Below are 19,348 nucleotides of genomic sequence, written 5' to 3'. Positions count from 1 at the left end.
CGTTTCAACAAATGAGTGGGGGTGGGGAGGCACGCAGAGGCAGGACTCAGCCCCTAACACCCAGAGAACTAATAGGGACATTGTTGTTGGTGTTGTTAACAGCCGATCCCTATAGCACTTACTTCATTCCAGATGCGGGTCTAGGTGCTTTCCATGGTCTCCTGAAATCCTCACAGAGCTGAACAGGTTCCATGGGGCAGGTATTGCTGTTGTCCCAACTCTACGGATAGGAAAGCTGAGGTAGAGGGAGGTCAAGTAACTGGCCAAGCTAGTAAATGGTAGGGCTGGGGTTCAAATTCAAGCAGCTGGCTCCAGAATCCACACTCTCAGCAACGATCTCATCTGCCTCTCTACGAGTTCCTCAGAGGCTCCCTGTCCACGTGGGCAGTCTTTCCCAGCTCCCAGGAGCAAGCTGTCCCCTGGCCCTGGGTCCAGCAGCCTCCATGGTAGGGCCAGCTCAGGCACCCTCAAGCCCAGGCCTGGTACCCACCCATCTTCAGCCCAGAGAGCCCAGACTCCACCACGCCGCACTCAGGAGGGGCTCCACATGGAGCGGCAGGGAGTATATCTGAACCTAACAGCCGCCAACACTCACTGAGCCCTTGATAAGGCGCCAGGCCCTGTGCTAAGCACCCTGCAGACACTGTGTCATTTAATTCCTTGTATCAACCGATGATCCAGAGACCAGTTTCTATGCCCATTCTCTCCCCTTCCCAGCAAGACCTCCCAGACTGATCTCAGTTAAGCACACCCAGGGTCACTTCTGAACCACTGTTTTCTTTTTAGGCATTGTAACTAATTTACTCACTCATTCAAAAAATCATTAGTCAGTGCCTAGGCAACAAACACTGTCCTGGGTGTCAAGGATGAGTGAGAAAAATAATAGAAAAGGATTCCTGTTTTGGGGAAGCCTGTAATCTAGTAGGTTCAGATGGAAAATGAACAGGTATGAAAATAAAGAAATATGATAATTACAAATAATAACAAATGTAATAAAGAAATAAAACCAGGCAATGGTTTGGGAATGACTGATGGGGTGCAGCCACTTTAGATGGAATGGGCAGGGGACCCTTCTCTGAGGAGGCAGCATGGGAACTGAGATCTGAATAAGAAGGATCCAGCAATGAAGAGGAAGAACAGCCAAGGCAGAGAAGACAGTGGGTGCAAAGGCCCTGAGGCACATTCAAGGGACAAAATGAAGACCAGCTTGGCTGGAGTGGAGAGAACAGGAAGACTGGCAGGAGCTAATAATGAGGTTCTGCCCCTGAGTCTACCTTCACATCATCATAAAGGATGAGACAACAGTTCCTCCTAGCATCTAATTCCAATCCTTCCAACTGCCTTGCTCTGTCTTCAGTGAAGCCCAAATTGAAATTTGAGAGAACTCATCCAAGTGCCCCTCTCTAACAAAGCACATCTCACCCCAAAAACAGGAGTCTCCCCTCTTCCCCCAGGCATGTCCAGGTGGCATTTAAAGGGTGGCAACAGTTGGGCTGGAGCTTCTACTAGCTCGAGAAAAATCTCCTTTCTGATGTTTTCAGCTGCCTCCCTCCATGGGCTGTCAGAGCGTGACAGGGAACATTTCTCGCCAAAGGTCCCTTCGTGTTACTGCCTAAACACACTCATAAATCCTGGCCTGAACCCAGAAGCAAAGCCTGTGTTAAAATAAGAAAGGCGGGGATACCCGTAGTGAGCCCTCCACCTCTCTCCGTTCCATTCCCCTCTCCTTTCCTTCCCAGCTCCCAGAGGCAGAAAGTAGAAGAAACATTTTCAGGAGTCAGGATGCCTGAATATTTGTGTCTACATCCCCAACTACCAACGATGTCTCATGGGAGAGAAGATGTGTCAACAAACAAGTTCAGTGCATGCTGTAATGAATCAGTGACCTAGGAGCTGGGGAAGCTCGTGGTTAGATGGGGTAGGGAAACTCCATTCATGTATTCATTCAACAACTATTTATTGAACAGACACTTTATGCTGGGTGCTGTGCCAGGCACTTGGCTCACTTAGGGCCTGGTTAAGAAAACAGAAACCATTCTAGGCATTTCACACCATGGGAACTTCATGCAGAATACTGGTTATACAGGTAATGGAAGAGTTGAGAGGTCAAATTAGCACTATCCAAAAATTAGCAACAGCAGGAAACCACCAGCACCCCTAGGAATGGAAAGACAGTGAGAGGAGATGGTTTTCCTAGATCCTAGAAACCAGAGTTGCCCTGCAGGGAGCTAGACCCCCCGCCCCTGCCAGGAAGGCTGCCCAGCAGAATCTGGAACCACAGAGAGGTACACTGTCTGGCAGGAGATGTAGCTGCTGCCAGAGATCCTCTCCCAGGTAGAGAAAAGGTGAGAAATCCCCCTAGCTTCTCCCTTCTATCCTCCAGTCTCCTGCCAGTGCCTCTTATCTGCTAAACCCAACCAAAAGACAGCTCACCAGGAGCCTAAACACAGCCAGTAGGAGTCAGCCATCCCCTTCCCCTATGGTGGAGGAGAGAAGGAGGAGAGCAAGGGATGGATTTGAGGGCAAACAGTCAAATCAGTGGCACAGTCCTAACAACTTCACAGAGAGAGGACATAGGACATTTGATGTGGGTTTTAAAGCATGAATAGGAGCTTTCCAAGCAGGAAAGCGAGAAAGGGTGGAGGGAAAACCAAGTTTAAAGACAGAGAAGGTGGCTTATTCAGCTAACAGTAAAGTATTCTTCTCAGCTGCCAGGAAGGGTGTATGAGCTGAAACAATGAGAAACTGGGACCCATCCTATAGGGCCTTGAAGGCTGAGCTCTGGGGGTTGGAGTTTATCCTGTAGGCAGTGAGAACCCCATTGGCTCTCAGTCAGACAACTCATTAGTAAAGAAGAGACACCACAGGTTGGGATGAAGGGCAGTGAGGAGCCTTTGTAATGGTCCTAGAGAATGATGAAGTCTGAACTAGGGCTCTTTCCATGGAGACTGGGGGTGGGGGGGAAAGAGTGGATTTAAGAGAATTTTAGGATGTAGAGCCAACACGGTTTGGTGGTTGACTGGCTATGGAGAAGAGAAAGAGGGAGGAGAAACAAAATCTGGTATTTGTGGGTGTCTCCCTACCTTCTCCTTCCTCCCTCCTATGGGAGAGACCTCCACTTATCTCCTAATATCCAATATCTCTTCTTCCCATTGTATTAGAATCCCCAGTTTCTGGCTGGACAAAATGCCTCCCAGAATAAAGACTACATTTCCCAGCATCCCTTGCAGCTTGATACAGCCATGTGACTGAGTTCTAGCTAATGCTACATAAGTGGAAGTGTCATGTGGTCGCTCTGGGAGCCTTTTTCAAAGGCAGCTGGCATGGGTTCTTTGACTCCCTCTTCGTCTCCCTTCTTCACCCTGCTTCCTGCACGGTAAGTATGATGGGCGGAACTCTGGCCGCTATTTTAGACCAGGGAGCTAGAAAGAGCCTGGGTCCCTGAGGGCTTCCTGGCACCAGCCTTCTATTGCCTACATCAGACTTGCAGGTGAAAGAAAGAAATATCTACTTGTTGAGCCACTATTATTTTGAGTTTGTCACAACTAAACTTAATCATGACTGATACAACACCCCCCCATCTCTCTGGCAATGAGTTAAATATTTCATCTCAGTTCCTCCTCAACAATCCAATGGTATAGACAATATTAAGACACCCAACTTACAGGTGAAAAGACTGAGGCCGGGTGGGGTTAAGTCACTCGTCCAAGGTCGCACAATGAGCAGGTGGTGCCGGTGAGATCTGAACTCTGGAAGTTTGACTCCAAGTGCTCTGACTTCCTCTGAGGCACCTTCTTTTCCCTTCCCAGATGTTTTTCATCTTCCCTCCTGCTTCTTTCAGCCTGACACATGCTTCGAGCAATAATAATGGCCTCAATAATAAGGATAATAATAATAAGAGCACTGAGGTTTGTTCTTTCGTAGAACCGAACAACTTCCCATTATTTCTGCCAACAAATTAGTCTTAATTGCACTTTGGCATCATTAGGCGGCATTTGGGAAAACATAGAAGGTCCCCAAAATGTCAAGAATATAATTTGATCAACAAAACATCTGATAGAGAAAAAAATCAGTAGATGCTTATAAAAAAAAAAACCCCACTGGGCTGAATTTTATAATCTGTCCTTTTAACTCCTCTCTTTGTAAAAGACAAATTACACCTTGGTGACTTCTGGGCTCTGCCTCACTGAACAGTCCCTGAGCTGCCGGTGACACTTCCAGCTGAATTTGTTCCCTATTGTCAGCCAGAGGGGGGGGGGTTATTTCGCTGAGAGAAAAAAGGGTTATTTGGGTTATTTCCTTGCTTCCACTCTTGCCCCTCTACAGTCTAATCAGCAGAGAGCAGCCAGATGAGGCTTTAAAAACTTAAGTCAGATCATGTCACTCCTCAGCTCAGTCGTTAAGCGTCTGCCTTCCACTCGGGTCATGATCCCAGGGTCCTGGGATCGAGCCCCGCATTGGGCTCCCTGCTCAGCGGGGAGCCTGCTTCTCCCTCTCCCACTCCCCCTGCTTGTGTTCCCTCTCTCACTGTCTCTCTCTCTATCAAAAAAAAAAAAAAAATCTTAAAAAAAAAAAACTACCTGTCACTTCCCCTTCTACGTAGAATAAAAAAAAAAAAAACTGAGTCTTATTCGTGACCTACTAGACCCTGCATGGTCTGGTCCTTGCCCGTCTCTGGCCTCATTGCCAAATCTCTGTTCTTCATTTTTGGTGTTCCCGCATAAGCGCCCTGGATGCTCCTGCCTCGGGGCCTTTGCACTTGCTGCTCCCTCATCTGGGGATATCCATGTGACCCTCCACCTCACCTCATTCAGCTCTCTGCTAAGTTACCTCCTCAGAGAGGTCATCACTGCCCACTACAAAACAGCATCCCTTGTTGCTACTGGCCTTTGTGTTCTGCCTTTTTTCGTTGATCACTACCAGCCATCACAATATAAATGTATGTGTATATTTTTTTTTTTATTGTCTTGTTCCCCAAGTTGAATGTAAACCCCATGAGGGCAAGGACTGTCTGGGTTGTTCAATGCCTAGAACAATGCATTCACTCCATAAATATTTGTTGGAGGAAGGGAAGGGAAGGCAGGGAGGAAAGGAGGAAGGGAAAGAGGGAGGGAGGAGAAGGCTGGCCTGTGCCTGCAGAAGAAGCATCAGAGAGGAGAGGGAATAAATTGCTCTTGAGGACCAAACAAAGTGAAATTCATAAGAGGGTTCGGAGTTAGATGTAGGAAGTATTTGGTGACAGTGAGAGATGGAAGTAAGGTCCTGGAGCTGGATGGGACAGGGTGGGGGTGGGAGGGAGGAGGAGATGTGCAGTTAGGAAGCGGGTTCCCAGAGCGAGGGTCAGAGGGAAGCAGGCCATCTAGCTTCCCCAGGCAGTGTGCGGAAGGCCAGACAGGGCTGCATTCCTCCCTCCCTCTCCCTGCCTCCCCGTGGGAGCAACTGAACAGAAGGGATCTGGGATTCAGGGAAGGGAGGGGGAAGAGGGTGAGGCAGTTCTTTTCTCTTAACCTCCCCGCTTAAGTTACAGAAGAAATCTCGAGTAGTGAATCATCCCTCTTTACAATCAAGCAGTTATTTAAAATGGAAAAAGGAAAAAAGGCACAGAGAAAGAGAGAAAGCGGGAGATTATCACCCACCAGCTCTCTCCCAAATTCCCGGCAATCAGCCACTGAGATGTGTCTAATCTCACGATGAGCTGCTTTCCTGATTGAGGGAGCTAATTGCAGGGCTGAGACAGCTTCCCGGGGAAAGTTCTTGTAGACAAAAACGCCAAGTGCTACCACCACCAACAAAAATACATCCAGCACGCTCCTACAGGCTCAGGATCCAAGAGACCACACCCCACCCAGAGGAAGGGAGGGACACTCTGGAGGCTGCTCAAAACTCCAGGAAACCCTCCAGGGAGAACCGGGTGCAGGACAGAAACAGCAAGTCCACAGGAGTGGAGAGCCAGTAAACCTAAAAAGGAAGGTTCAAACTCACAAGCAGTCAAAGAAATGCCAATTACAACAACCACAGTACCATTTTTGTGGGTGAAATCTGAAAACATTTTGGGGGGAAAAATGCTCATGTTGCCTGTGTTGGTAGTGAGGAAAAGACAAGACCCTGGGTAGATTTCTTTGGTGTTGGGGGTTTATCATCAAGACACCTGGGTGGAATGGGTCACAAGGGAAAAATGTTTTTGACCCCTATGGGCACAGAGCCCCATTGAAATAGGAAGAAATGGCCTGCCTGCTCTGGGTGCAGCTGAGCTCCAGCCACCCGCCTCTGGTTACCTGTGCCCACCTGAATGGTACCCAGAGAGAGGGTTTGATGGTCACTCCACCCAACAAGGGCCTCCCCCATGGTCTCTTGGGGCCGTGTTCTCGTCTGGTTTGGGCTCTTTCCCCCATCCCAGAACTAACCCACTGTGGCAGGAGTGACTAGTTTCTTTACACCCGGCCGGGCATCAAAATCTCCAGAGCTTGGAGACGGCGTCCAAGGCAAGCACCTTGAGGCTTCATCGCCCGCCTGACAAAATAATAATTCTCCTTCCTGGCAAAGATGTGGTGAGATGCACGTTCCTGTGTGCTATTGGTGATAGACCAAATTGATGCAAACTTTCTGGAAGACGATTTGACAAAAACCTTCAAAATGTTCATTCCCTTTATCTTCTTGGAATCAGGAGTGGGAAGACATGCTTCAGCCACTCCCCCCATGCCAGACACCCCTTTATGCCCAATCTCTTTATGACTCTCATGCCCCCCCCACAAAAAAGAGGAAATCACCATCTGACTGGTCAGAGGCATCAGTCAGCCCAAGTTCATTAGCAGCAGGACCCTGAAGCCAGTGTCCCTGTGGCGTGCTCCTGGTGGTGCTTCCTACCCTGTGGGATGGACTCGGTGAGCACACCTGAGGATATTGCCCCAAGACGTAGACCCAAGGAGAAGGGGAGCACTTGGCCCCACTGGAGCCTCGAGACTAAGCCACGCACACTGTGATGGTTAATTTTATGTGTCAATTTGATTGATCATGGAGTACTCAGAGATTTGGCTAAACATTATTTGGGGGTGTTTCTGGATGAAATTAGCATTTGAATCAATGGACTCAGTCAATGGTTTGTCCTCTCCAGTGTGGTTGGGCATCATCCAATCCACTGAGGGCCTGAATAGAACAAAAGGTGGAGGAAGGAAGAATTCAGCCTCTCCTGCCTGATTGCTTGAGCTGGGACATTGATCTTCTCCTGCACTTGGCGCTCCTGGTTTCAGGCTTTTAGACTAGGACTGAATCACACTACCAGCTTTCCTGGGTCTCCAGCCTGCAGGTAGCAGACTGCAACTTCTCAGCCTCCATACTTATGCGAGTCAATTCCTTACACTAAATCTCTTCTTACATATATACAGGACCCTATCAGTTCTATTTCTCTAGAGAACTCTCGCTAACAGGAACCCAAACTTAGCCTTGCACTAGAGTCAGAATTTGGTACTTTGGGTGCTCGCATGGTTATGGGCCAAGTGACACTTGATCCCAGTCCTGCTGTCGTTCCTGGCATACTGCTTCTCGACATCCTCAAAGGCGGGTGAAGGGGGAACTCCAGCATGTCTGAATTCCTGGCCGTAGTAATATCACTGAAATTTCATCCTAATTTCTTTCTTTTGTTAATGGAAGGATAGCCCACACAACTGGCTATATACATACATACAGCATATGAAGTGTATTTGTTTCATTGTGTAGCTTGATATCAGGTCTTCCTATTCTCTACACTCATGTAATGTCCACCAAGATCAAGAAAAGAACATTTCTAATACCCCATAAGCTTCTATCATATGCTGTGTGTTTGTGTCTCCCCCCAGATGTAATCAATCATTCTGGGTTCAATAAACATGAACTCACTGTGCCTATTCTTGAAGTTCATATAAATGAGGTCATACAAAAATTCTTTTTCATTCAGTATAATACCTGTGAGATTTATCCATGTGGTTGCATGTGCTAGTAGTTTGCTCCTTTTTGTGGCTGTATGATGTTCCACTGTATGAAAGTAAGACAACTTATTTAATCCATTTAACTATTGATGGTTATTTAGATTATTTCTAGTTTGGGGCTATGATGACTAGAGCTGCTATGGATATTCTTAGATATGTCTTTTTATGGACATACACTCATTTCTCTTGAGTACATACCTAGAAGTGAAATTTCTGGGTCATAGAGTTGGTGTGTATTTAACTTGAGTAAAAACTATTTTCCGAAACGGCTATTCCATTTTCAACCACACCAGCCACGTATGAGAGCTCCAGTTGCTTCCAACACCTGACATCGTTGGTCTTTGGGCTTTTAACCATTTGGTGTAGAGTGGAATCTCATGGTGGTTTTAATGTGCATTTCTATGATGAATAACAATATTGAACGCCTTTCCATGTGTTTATGGCTATCAGTATGTGTTGTTCGTGAGGTGCTTCTTTAAATTGTTTGCCCATTTTTTAATTGGGTGCCTTAATTTCTTCTTTTTTCCTTTTCTTTAAGATTTTATTTATTTATTTGACAGAGTGAGAGAGAGAGAACACAATCGGAGGAAGCGGTAGGCAGAGGGAGAAGTAGGCTCCCCGCTGAGCAGAGAGCCTGAGCAGAGAGCTTGATGCGGGACTTGACCCCAGGACCCTGGGATCATGACCTGACCTGAAGGCAGATGCTTAACCAACTGACCTACCCAGGCGCCTTAATTTCTAAAAGGATCAATATTGAAGAAATAATCAGAGAAGCAACTTCATGCATGAAAACGTACAGCACAGCATTGCTTATAATATCAAAAAAAAAAAAAAAACAAGAAACAACCTAAATGCTTCACACAGAGAATTAGTTAAGTAAATCATGATAGAATCATATATCCCAATGCTAAGTAGTCATTTTAAAGGATGCTTATGATAAATGTTAATAAACTGAGGAAATGCTTATAACGTAACGTTTTGATAGTGACTTTTTTCTAATGTAAGCATTAAAAGACAAACTGGAAGGGAAAACACCAAAATGTCATTGCTGGTTATTTCTCAATGTTCTACAATGGGTACATATTACTTTTATAATCAGGAACACAATAAACATTATTTTTTTTTAACTGCTGAGGCTATTAAGGCTGACTGAAATTGAGTATTATGAACAAACCATTGCCTGCACAGAAACTATTCCTGTGACTTTCACCATCTTTGGGCACAATTTTCTCAGCCTGAATACCTTACAAACACCTTCTCAAGAGAAAATTGTTTTGTTTACTCCACATGCTGTAAAGGTACCTTTGTGTCTGTGTTCCGATTAGGTCTCTATCAAAGGATGCCAATGTACTGCTCGAATTTGAAAAGACCTAAATGGGACTCAGTAATGGGCATTTAGGAACAGGTAAGCTCATCTGCAAATGGACACAGTTCTGATCCTAAGCAAAGCAGAGAACGGACACAAAGTTCATGAGGGCAGGGACCTCTATGACTGTCCTCTTCACTCTTGTGTCCCCGGTGCCCACCATAGGAAATTGGGCTCCATAGATATTTGTTGGATGAATGAGTGAATGAATTTAACGATAAGAGTACCGATTTTCCCTTTCAAACAATCCAGACCTGCATATACAAAAGACTGTTTTCCCCACAAAGACCTCCCCTTGGGAGGCTATAAATAGTTCTTACAATAGCACTCCCATGGCATAATACATTAGACATTTCTTTTATAGAATTACTTCCAGAGTCTATAATATATTCCTCTGAATAGTCTCAGGGTGGCAAATCAGGAAGAGTAGAAGGAAGGCCTCCTAGAAGGGGAGTTGGAGGTGAGGCAGGATTCAGCCGCCATCTTTTCCTCCTAGGCACTGAGGAGACCCCAAACCAGGCAGGACTGTACAGAAAGCTTGATCCAGACGCAATGGACCAGCAGCTTTGCCTCCTCCAGGCTTCTGCACACCCCCTTCCACCATATTAGCCCTCCTAAAGGTCATTCTCATCCTGTCACTTGCCTACTTCCAAACCTTTGATGGATTCACAATAGAGGCCAAGCCTCTTAGGTCTTTATTACAGTCCCCCAGGGTCTGACTCCTTCTGTTCCAGCCTCATCTCCCACAACTCCCTGGTGTGTACTTCCCTAGGGGAAGAGAGCTGCATCCTGAGACTCTCTGGGCTTCCCACCCATCCTGACTGGGCTCTGAGAAACACCACAATGTTGGAAGGCATGGCCACCCAGGAGGAGGTTCATCTATAGCTCCATTGCACTAGAGATTGGGCAGGGAAGAGTTGGAATGATATTCTCATCAAGCCAGGAAGCTCTGGACCAGTGATTCTCAACCCCACCACACATTAGGATCACCCAGGAGGCTGTGACAGAGTGGCCAGCTGGCCACCAAAGTTTATGATTCCCTCCAAGTGTGGCTGGGAAGTGGCCTCCCTGCCAAGGACTAGATTTCCAATTTCCCTTGCATAGAGATGGGACCATTGACAGAACTCTTGCCAGTGGAATGCGGGTGGAAGTCACGTACATCGCTTCTGGAGCTGGCCCATGAGAATCCTCCCAAGCAATCCTCCATCTGCTGACTAGATGTTGAAGGCCAGGTGACCCTGGAAGCCATGAGTTGATGATGACAGAGCCTCCATCAGCTGGGACCTGAATGACTCTGTGGAGCATAACCACCAGGCAGAATGAACTTTACAGAAGCAAGAAATCCTTCTCCCACTTCAGGCCATTAAGATTTAAAGGTTTGTCTGTTAGAGCCTCTAAGGCTACCTTAATAGAGGACTTTTTGAAAAACGGCATGCTTGAGCCCTAGCCTCAGATTCTGACTTAGTTACCTGGGGTAGAGCCAGGCTCTGGTATGTTCTAAATCTCCCCATGTGACTCTAATGTCAGGGCTGAGAACCAAGCTCTAGGTGCTCAGAAGTATTCATAGATCTTCAGAGAGTTCATTTACCAAGTCACGGAGGCCCACTCCAGGCCAGACACTGGACTACTCCCTGGAAGTTTTATCTCTAAAGCCGGTAGAGACTCAGCTTCTTTCCCACCCATGACCATGGCCCCAAATCGTGCTACCTTAGACTTGAAGGCAAATAGAGATCTTCCCCAGCAGGTGTCTGTTTGGGGGCCTGGTAGGCCTCTCTCCCTGCCATGCACCCCAAGACTCTGCCTACCACCTGAACCAGAGTGTGGATCTGGAGAAAGGTTTAAACACTTCCTCTGGGCAGCCCATGGTGCTACGTCAAGCACACCAATGTCTTAGAGCATCACACCAAACACTGGCGATCCTTGAGGTGGCATCAGGAACACAAAGATGGTTAAGATGGGGCCCCAGCCCTTGAAAAGCCCGCAGTTCAGTGGCAGACATAGACTATGGTCCTGGGCGTGGAGCAAAAGGGTCATCTAAAGGCATTCTGGGTCCCTCACCTACTGGAGTGGTAGGAAGAGCATTGAACCCTTAATACTGCTGCTCCCACTGCCCGAAGATGACTTGGCACCATAGGTGTTGAACAGGGCACTGCAGGGGCCCTCAAGAGGGAGTGGCTAACTCCTGGAGGGCATCAGGGAAGACCTGAGAGAGGGCTTGAGGTTTGAGTTGGGTCTTGAAGGAAAGCAAGAATTAGTTGGACAGACAAGAGCGACAGGCAACACAGGTAGAAGTCACAGAAGCAAGAGAGTGCAGGAAAGTGTTCAGAAGTCAGTTCGATCTGGCGGGAGACCGAGGAGCAAGGGGCTGGGGGTACGAGGATAAAGCTGGAGAGGGAGCTGGGATGGTTTGAACAGAGCCCAAAATCTGAGGCTCAGGGGTTTGGATGGCAACGCGTAGGCCCTTGGGGGCCCTGGATTCATGGTTTATGACATGGATTCATGGTTTTCAAAGGGGGCTTGTAATGGGGGGTGTACCAATGAGAAGGAGAGAAGTGGGAGGTGGTAGCCCAGCAGAGGGGCTATTAGTCATCCAGACATTGGTGATCAGGGTAGTGGCTATGGTGATGGAGAAAAGGGTTCACCCTCAGGACCCCAGGGTTCCCTCCTCCAAGAGGCAGCAACATTGCTTGGAGAGAATACTGAATTTGGAGTCTCCACCTGCTGTATCCTTGGCCCAAGAAGCTCTTCTTCCATCTCTTTATTCTTATCCTTTGGCTCTGTCCAAACACCACTTCCTCAAGAGAGGCTGTCCCAGTCCATCATATCAGAGTGGGTAGTGACTCAGTTTCTCCCCATCGCACCCCGCTGTGATTTCATGATCTGTGACTTTATTCACTTGTTCACGGGTTTCTGTAAGCCTGTGAGGACAGTCATCTCAGCTGTCCCATTTACCGCGAATCGCTGGCTCTGAGCACGGTGCCTGGCGCCGAGTAGGTGCTCCGCAGGTTACATCATGGCCTCAGGTCCTTGTTCCTCCTGCACCCATGCTCTTTGCTATGAACTTCGCAGTGCTCTCTCACTGTGGGTGGGATGGCTCTCGCCGCCTCTTCATTTGAGTCTGGCAACGTGACTTGCTTCAGCCAGTAGAATAAGGTGCAAAGGGCCATCTGCTAGCTCCAAGCTTGGGCCCAAGAGACCTTGTGCGCGTCTGCTCCCGCCGTGGCAAGGATGTGCCACGCTCGCCCATGGGTCTCAGGAGGGGGAAGAGAGCCATCCCCAGCCAAGCTCAGTCCAGGCCAGCTGATCCACAGACCCAGGAACAGAAATAACTGGGGTTGTAAGCCACTGCGACCTGGGGGTGGCTTGTTACGTAGCAATTCCCTCTGCCTATAAAATAAAGGTGCTTCCTGGGGCTGGTTTAAACATCTCCGTCCAAGGTCTCTGGTTTTTCTTTAACCGTGGCAGCTCCGGGCTCCCCAGTTCTGCCCTCTCCCTCCTCTCACACACGCTTACTGCCTTGTGTCAGCCCTCATGAATAACCATGCGGCATCCCCTTTCCAGGGCCAAGTTCATGGCTCCTGAGAGCCCCTCTTTACTGATGCTGCCTCTTCTCCAGCTGCTGCGCCAAGCTCCTGAGTCCTGATGTGCAAACCAGAGAGCCGCCAGCAGCCCCAGGAAGAGCCCTGTCCTCGCCAGGACAGCTCAGGTGAGCCCGGGGACGGTGGCCGGGGTGGATTCTGAATGTGAGGGGCCCATCTGAGCTGGTTGTGAGACAGGAGGGCCTGAAGTCAGGGAGTCTTAGGACTGTCTGGAACTGACCTTCATCTAGCATATGGGGAAACTGAGGCATAATTCATCTAAGGTATGGGAACCCCGAGGCACGAGGAAGTAAACAGACTAGCCCAAGTCAATGAACCCGATTCCCTGACTCCCAGCCCCGGGCTCCTTCCACTGCCCCCTGCTGGTCAGAGGCCGGGCAGAACACAGGCAAAGGTTGGAGGCTGGGATTTATTTATTCCTTTGCTGACTTACTCAACCCCCAGGCAGGGGACACCTGCCATAGTCCAGATCTTGCCTGGGGGCGGTGCATCTATTCAATGTCAGGTCCTGTGTTGGGGAGCTTATACCAGGATCTGGGCTGGGTGAGCTACTGGGGGCCAGGCCATGAGCTGGCAGAGCACCTACTGTGTGCGGGTTCTATGCCAGGTGCCACCTACTCCATGGCAGATAGCCCAAAGACTCTGCTGCCTCGGCCTCCCAGCCAGTCCCTCTGTTGTCCCTCTGTTTCTCTCTGGATGCTCTGTCTTCCTTCCCTTGCTCTCAATGGGCTTCTGCCGACTTGCTCTTCTTCTCTTGATTTCTTCTCTTCTCTGCCTCTGAAGTTTTCTGTGTGTGTCTCTGTGCCTCTCCCCCCGCCTCCTGCATGGGCTCTGTCCCTCTCTGTCACCGCCATTCCACCTGGGTCTCCGGTTCAATCTCTTCTCTCTCTGGGCCTATACAGCCCTTCTCTCTCTTGCTCAGGATTTTCATGTTCTCCCCTCTCTGTCTCTGTGTCTCTGTGACTCCTCCACTCTCGGGGTCTCTGTCCCTCTCTCTCAGCCTGTCTCCCCTCTCCCCACCCCCTGCACCGCCACCCCGGGGCTCTGTTTCCCGTAAGCTACAAATGCACGCATGTTTGCTGAAGTAGCCTTGCTCTTTCTCCGTGATGGGTAACAAGAGGCCGTATGTTTGCACTGACTGGAAATCCTGAATTCCTTCTCAGCAAAGAGAGACAAGCACCCTCTTGGTTTATAAATATTAATTATAGGCACCGGGTAATGAGAGAACAGGGTGGCTGTCGGCTGTGATCTCTGATTGTTTGACTAATCCTAGAGACAGTTTAAACAAGACAATTATTACCTGACGGGAAGAGGGAGTGAGGAGCGAGCGTTGTGTCCTTTCATAAAGATTGGCTTGGCAAATGGCAAGGGACACGCACTCACTGAAGACACCTGGACAGTGTCCTTGGGCAAACCCCTCCCCCTTTCTGGGCCTCAGTTTCCCCTCTCCCGAGAGGATGCCCTTCTAACTCTGACCTATTGATATGAAGGTGCCACTTTGTCAGAGGATTAGGCAGACCATTTCAGAGCATCTGCCAAGCAGGGATCCTGGACCGACAGAGGGAGGCCCAGCTCAGAGGAGAGGCGCCTCAGGAGTCATGTGGGGCAGCATCCGGCTCCTCTGGATCCTTGGGATGATTCATGAGTCTGTCCTGGTTTGAGTCAACTCCTGCCCCCCAGCCCAGGGAAAGATCCTGGCTTGAGGCACAATCTTGAGCAGGACCTGAAGCGTGTCCCATGTTGCAAGCCAGACTTGCCAGACCTATCACCGGCTGGACAGGCCTTCCACGTACCTCAGTTTTTCTTTCTGCAAAATGGGGGTGACAAGGCATAAATTTATGCAGCTCTCCTTGATGCCAGAGTTAAAAGTCGATGTAAATTGAATCTGAGAAGTCCCAGACTGGCCTTGTCTGCCAGAGGCCACTCCAACAATTACCCTCTCTCCAAGCTCATGTCTCAATTCAATAGTTATTGACATTATGTGCAAAGCAGAGAAGCGATTCCCAACACCCAGCCAGGAAGAAGGCTTGGTGGAGGAAAAGGAGCAACATCTGGAACATGGAGTGTGCCTCTGAGGGGTCCCTGGCCAAGGTCCCCACGGTGAGGCAAAGTGGGCTATTCCTTCTAGAATATATATTTTCTCAAAGCCCCTCTCCCCTGGAGAGATCTTTACACTTGAGGCATACCACACCATCATCTCTTGGGAACACAGGTCAGCCTGCAGGAAAGCTGCTGCGACGTATGTGGTCCCCGTTTGGCAGAAGCAGAAACCGAGCTAGGAAGCATCCTGATCTCTTGCCCAAAACCATGCAAGTAGAAAGTGGCCAAGCCAGGAGTCAAACCCTGCTCTCTGATCCCAAAACTCAGCTGTAGGTCCTCACTGGGTTCCCAGGCCCATCGGCCTGCAATGCCTCCCAAGGGCCCAGGAGCCCAGCGGGCCTCCTCTCCCTGAGACTCTACCCTCCCATCACTGCAGTGGGGCCAGGCCAGCCCATGGAAGGTCCTCACAAATATTTACTGTTGGAACAGAGGAAGGAGGGAATGTTCTTCAAGGTTCTGGCTGTGTTTCCACCAGTGACTCCTTGCCTGATAGTTTAAAGAATATGTACCTGGATTCAAATCTTCGCTCCAACGTGTGTGTGTGTGAGATCTTGGACAAATTAGCCTCTCTGGACCTCAGTTTTCTAAACTGTAAAATGAGAATAACATTCGAAAGGACTTCACTTTCATATAGTAAGTGTTCTATCAGTGTTGGCTATTATGAGTAACTGCCTCCTAGCATCCCTCGTTCCAGAGCCCCTGAGGACACCTCACCAGATTTCACATGAAGGCAAATGAGGAGGGAACATCAGGCTGCTCTTGTGATCGTGCTAGATGCCTTCCGTTAGTGTGGTTAAGGAGCTTGGGGAGGGGTTCCAGCTCAACCCTGGCCCTCGTGAAGCCAGCGGCAGGCAGAGCACCTCCACCTCCCTCAGCCTCCCCAGCCCTCGGTCTGTGGACAGGCGCCATGGGCCCCTCCTGGCTGACCGTGGACAGGGAATGAAAGCTTCTGGCCCCGTGGCCTCATGAAAGTCCCAATCCCACAGGACTGGGAGGGGCTGGGGGAGACAGTGACCTGCTTAAACAAACCAACCTTCGAGAGCCCTCATTGCACCCTGCAGGCTCAGCCCCAACTAAGTGCTTCCCAAGAACCCTTTCAAATCCAAGTACAGACGCAGCAGAGTGGGTCCTCGGGGAGCCATGGGCTGGGCTTGCAGCATGAATCAGAGCGCAGCCAGCCCAGACAGCGCAGGCTGTCAGCAGAAAGGAGCTGAATGTCTTCTGCCTCTTCCTGAGCTTTCTCTTCTAGCCCTCCGAGCGGCTTGAGAGGCTCCCCAGCCTTAAATCTTTCATGAGGCCCCAGCACACAGCAGGCCTTCGCCGCGCCTCCAAAGCAGTCCCGGCCAGCTCGAGGGCTGAGATGCAAGCCCATTTTCAGGCTGGGCAGCTCGAGGCCCCGGCCCTCCTGCCTCGGGTACTCCTGACACTGCCTGGAGGCTTACAGTTATCAGGGAAATGTGTGTGCAGCTCCCTCACATCCGTGCTCCTCCCCAGCCTCCCTCCTTCCTTCCTGCCCTCCCACCACCCCTCCTCCCCGTCCTGCCAGACTCCTGCCTGCAGCCAAAGCCTTCACAGCTCCCCCTAAAGATTTCCAGGAAAATCTCCCTGCAGATTCAAAAGGAGCTCAGCCCTAGCCATTCACATTTTCCACTTGAATCCATCCCTGTGCACGTTCATCGAGCTATTATCCGTTCCGTTGACCAACTTTGTCATCTGGGGCCAGCATCCCGATCTGGGCCTCAGTCTCCTCATCTGTAAAGCGAGGGACGTGAGGGTACCTATGTCCAAGGGTGAGTGAGGAGCAATGAGAAGTTGCCCACAAAGTGTTTAGCCGAGGGCCTGGCCCACAGAGCCAGTGACCCGGGCGCCGTAGCTGGTACTATGCACTTTTCATATTCCCTGAGTTCACGCTGTGCGCCCAGCCCTGGAGCCACACAGGTGAAGCCAAGCAGCATCCCTATTCTCGAAGAGCTCACTAGGACATGGAAGAGCAAGACAGGTAAACAAAAATGCCCATATGGTGGGAAACGTTTGCAGCATAGAACAATGTGCCAGTTACAGGGAGGCATGAAAAAGGAAGAGCTTGAGAGGGGGATGTGGGCCTGTGTGGATGGACTCTCAAAGGCTGGGGAGGAGCTCACCGGGCAGCCAAGGTAGGATAGACATTGCAGGCAGATGGAACGATAGTTGCAAAGACTCAAAGGTAAGAAACAGGGCCTCCGAGAATGAGAGGCCTGGAGACACGGCAGAGCGAGCCGCTGGAGGCCAGGGTCAGGCAGGCCCCGGCGTCACGGCGAGTCTGGACTCCGTCTGCAGGCCCCGAGGTCATGGTGTGGGGAGGGTTTTAAGCAGGAGAGTAACAGGATCACACTCAAGTCTTAAGCAACACGCACGTTCAAGCCTGCAGGGTTTACATAACTTTTCTTTTTCTTCTCGAGCATTTATCCAGCCTCGAAATTTTAGAGCAAGCATTTTCCCTTAGTTCTATTCAACCTGAAAGCGGCAGTGGTATGCAGCTTGCGTGGTATTGAAATGCAGGTGGCCTCTGTGCGGCAGTGTTGCTAAAATTACCAAAACTAACCACAGCCAGGGAAGGGCCATTATCGGAAACAGATTTCATTACCATGGAAACCAGCAGATAATGCCAAGTCCAGTCATTTTTATTCTCTGAAAAGAGAGAGAGACAAGGAGAGAGGAAAAGAGGAAGAGGGAAAGCGGCAGGAGAGAGAAAAGGATTGGAAGGAGGGGGAAGCCGAGGCGCCCGCAGAGGGGCGGGGCGAGCTGGGGCATCTGGTGAGGCCTTCAGGCCACACAGGCCTCCGGTCCAAGGCCCCGGGCCTCAGCTAAGGTTACGGAGTGTGCGCCGCGTGCCGCAGGCTAGCAGGGGGCAGCCAGGAAGGTGTTTGCGGTGTGACTGCCGCTGCCGCCCCAAAATGGGGGAAAAGGTATAAATGCCACCCGAAAGAGCTGCCCCAGATGCAGCTCAAGGCCACCCTGAAGGTCTCTGCCGATAGCAGCGGACTGGGAGTCAGAAGACCTGGCTTGGAGTTAAGGCTCTGCCCAGAGTGGCTTGTGACCTTGGACAAGGTCATGGAAATTCTCAGAGCCTCAGTTTCTTTGGGCGTCCCAAGAGGGACCTCCTGGGATAGTCATGACGGTCTGGTGTGCATGGCTGCCAAGGCACTTCGTAACTAGAGAGGGCTATGGGCACAGAAGGCCCTGCGATGTAACTAGAGAGGGCTATGGGCACAGAAGGCCCTGCAAGGCTCCAGGATTCCTGCATCTGTGTCTCTATTTTGTTCCCTGATTTGAAGGGCTGCTTCCTCCCATCGCCCAGCTCCCTGGCCCGCTGCAGCCGGGGGATCCAGCCTACATAGCCCCAGATGTGAAGGTCTGGGCACCAGGCCCTGCTGAGAGCTCTGGGGGTGCTGAGCGGAGGGGCAGCGGGAGAGCGGGGGACCAGGGAGGGTTTCTCAGCAGGGCTGAGACAAGGCATCCGCTGGCTCGGTCCAGGAGAAAGGGAAACCAAAGACAGAGGGGGAGTTGGTTGGCAAGACAAAATGAGGTGTGCCAGGAGACCCCGGGGTCAAGGGAAGGGCCTGTAAATACTCTAGGATCCTGGGGAAGGAGTGAGGAGGAGCGTTCAGCTGCCAAAGCATATAGTCAGGGGGAGCGCGGTTAAAAGGAAGCCTCAGAAAAGGCGCATCACAGCGCGTGCACTACACAAATGTCACCAGATCCAGCGTCCGTCCCCTACAAGCTGGTTCCAAATGCAGACTCTGCCACCCCCATCCCCACCCCCCGGCCTCCTGGCGCTTCATCTCCGCATTCCACTCTGAGAGGCGCCGGGGCTAAGTCACATCCCTTCCCTGAGTCTCAGTTTCTTCATCTATATAACGGGGCTAAGAACACCCTCCCGCACACACAGGCCTGTCGGGAGGATTCAAGACAAAACAAAACAAACAAACAAAAATGAAACGCGCCCTATGACTGTAAGACCCTGTTCCAGTGTTATGTGGTTCTTGCTATTTACACACAGGGAGACCAGCCTCCCAGGGTAACAAGGCACTTCCATAACAAAATGACTTGATTAGACTGTTCTCTCAAAAACACTGCTCCCCAGCTAACGCTTTCCTGCCGGCGGGCCGCGCCCCAGTCTTGCAGCTGCATATTAAATCTTCATCCCATCAGCACTTGACTGAATTTGTCGAAACAAAATGGAAGAGGGAACTCAGGCATGAATTAGCAGTTTAAGACAGGAATGAGATTACGATAAAATCCCCACTCTCTCCATCCATCAAAATGTAATAAGAATAGAAAAC

At 50.1% G+C, this 19,348-nt stretch overlaps 1 protein-coding gene across 10 annotated transcripts in view; it reads right to left on the bottom strand.

The window, feature by feature from the left end:
• The window catches only part of LOC123859782 (uncharacterized), a 169,103-nt gene that overhangs the window by 11,937 nt on the left and 137,818 nt on the right, over positions 1 to 19,348 (bottom strand). For 5 of the 10 annotated variants that reach the window (XR_010411006.1, XR_010411007.1, XR_010411011.1 and 2 more), the window contains one exon: positions 123 to 220. The exons of 3 other annotated variants lie outside the window; for them this stretch is intronic. Coding sequence is in view for 2 of the 7 variants with exons in the window: in XM_045898066.3 (XP_045754022.1) it covers positions 123 to 220 (98 nt within the window). In the remaining 5 variants the exon portion in view is untranslated. Of the gene's footprint in view, positions 1 to 122; positions 236 to 19,348 lie in introns of all 10 variants that reach the window. 2 more of the 10 variants (XR_010411004.1, XR_010411005.1) reach the window with 1 other exon arrangement.

The sequence above is a fragment of the Mirounga angustirostris genome, unplaced genomic scaffold, assembly GCF_029215605.1.
Source record: "Mirounga angustirostris isolate CCGP_5_RB_7025 unplaced genomic scaffold, mMirAng1.0.hap1 SCAF_4, whole genome shotgun sequence".
NCBI lineage: Eukaryota > Metazoa > Chordata > Mammalia > Carnivora > Phocidae > Mirounga > Mirounga angustirostris.
Note: the sequence above shows the minus strand (reverse complement) of the source record. Positions and strands in the feature narration are given on the sequence as shown.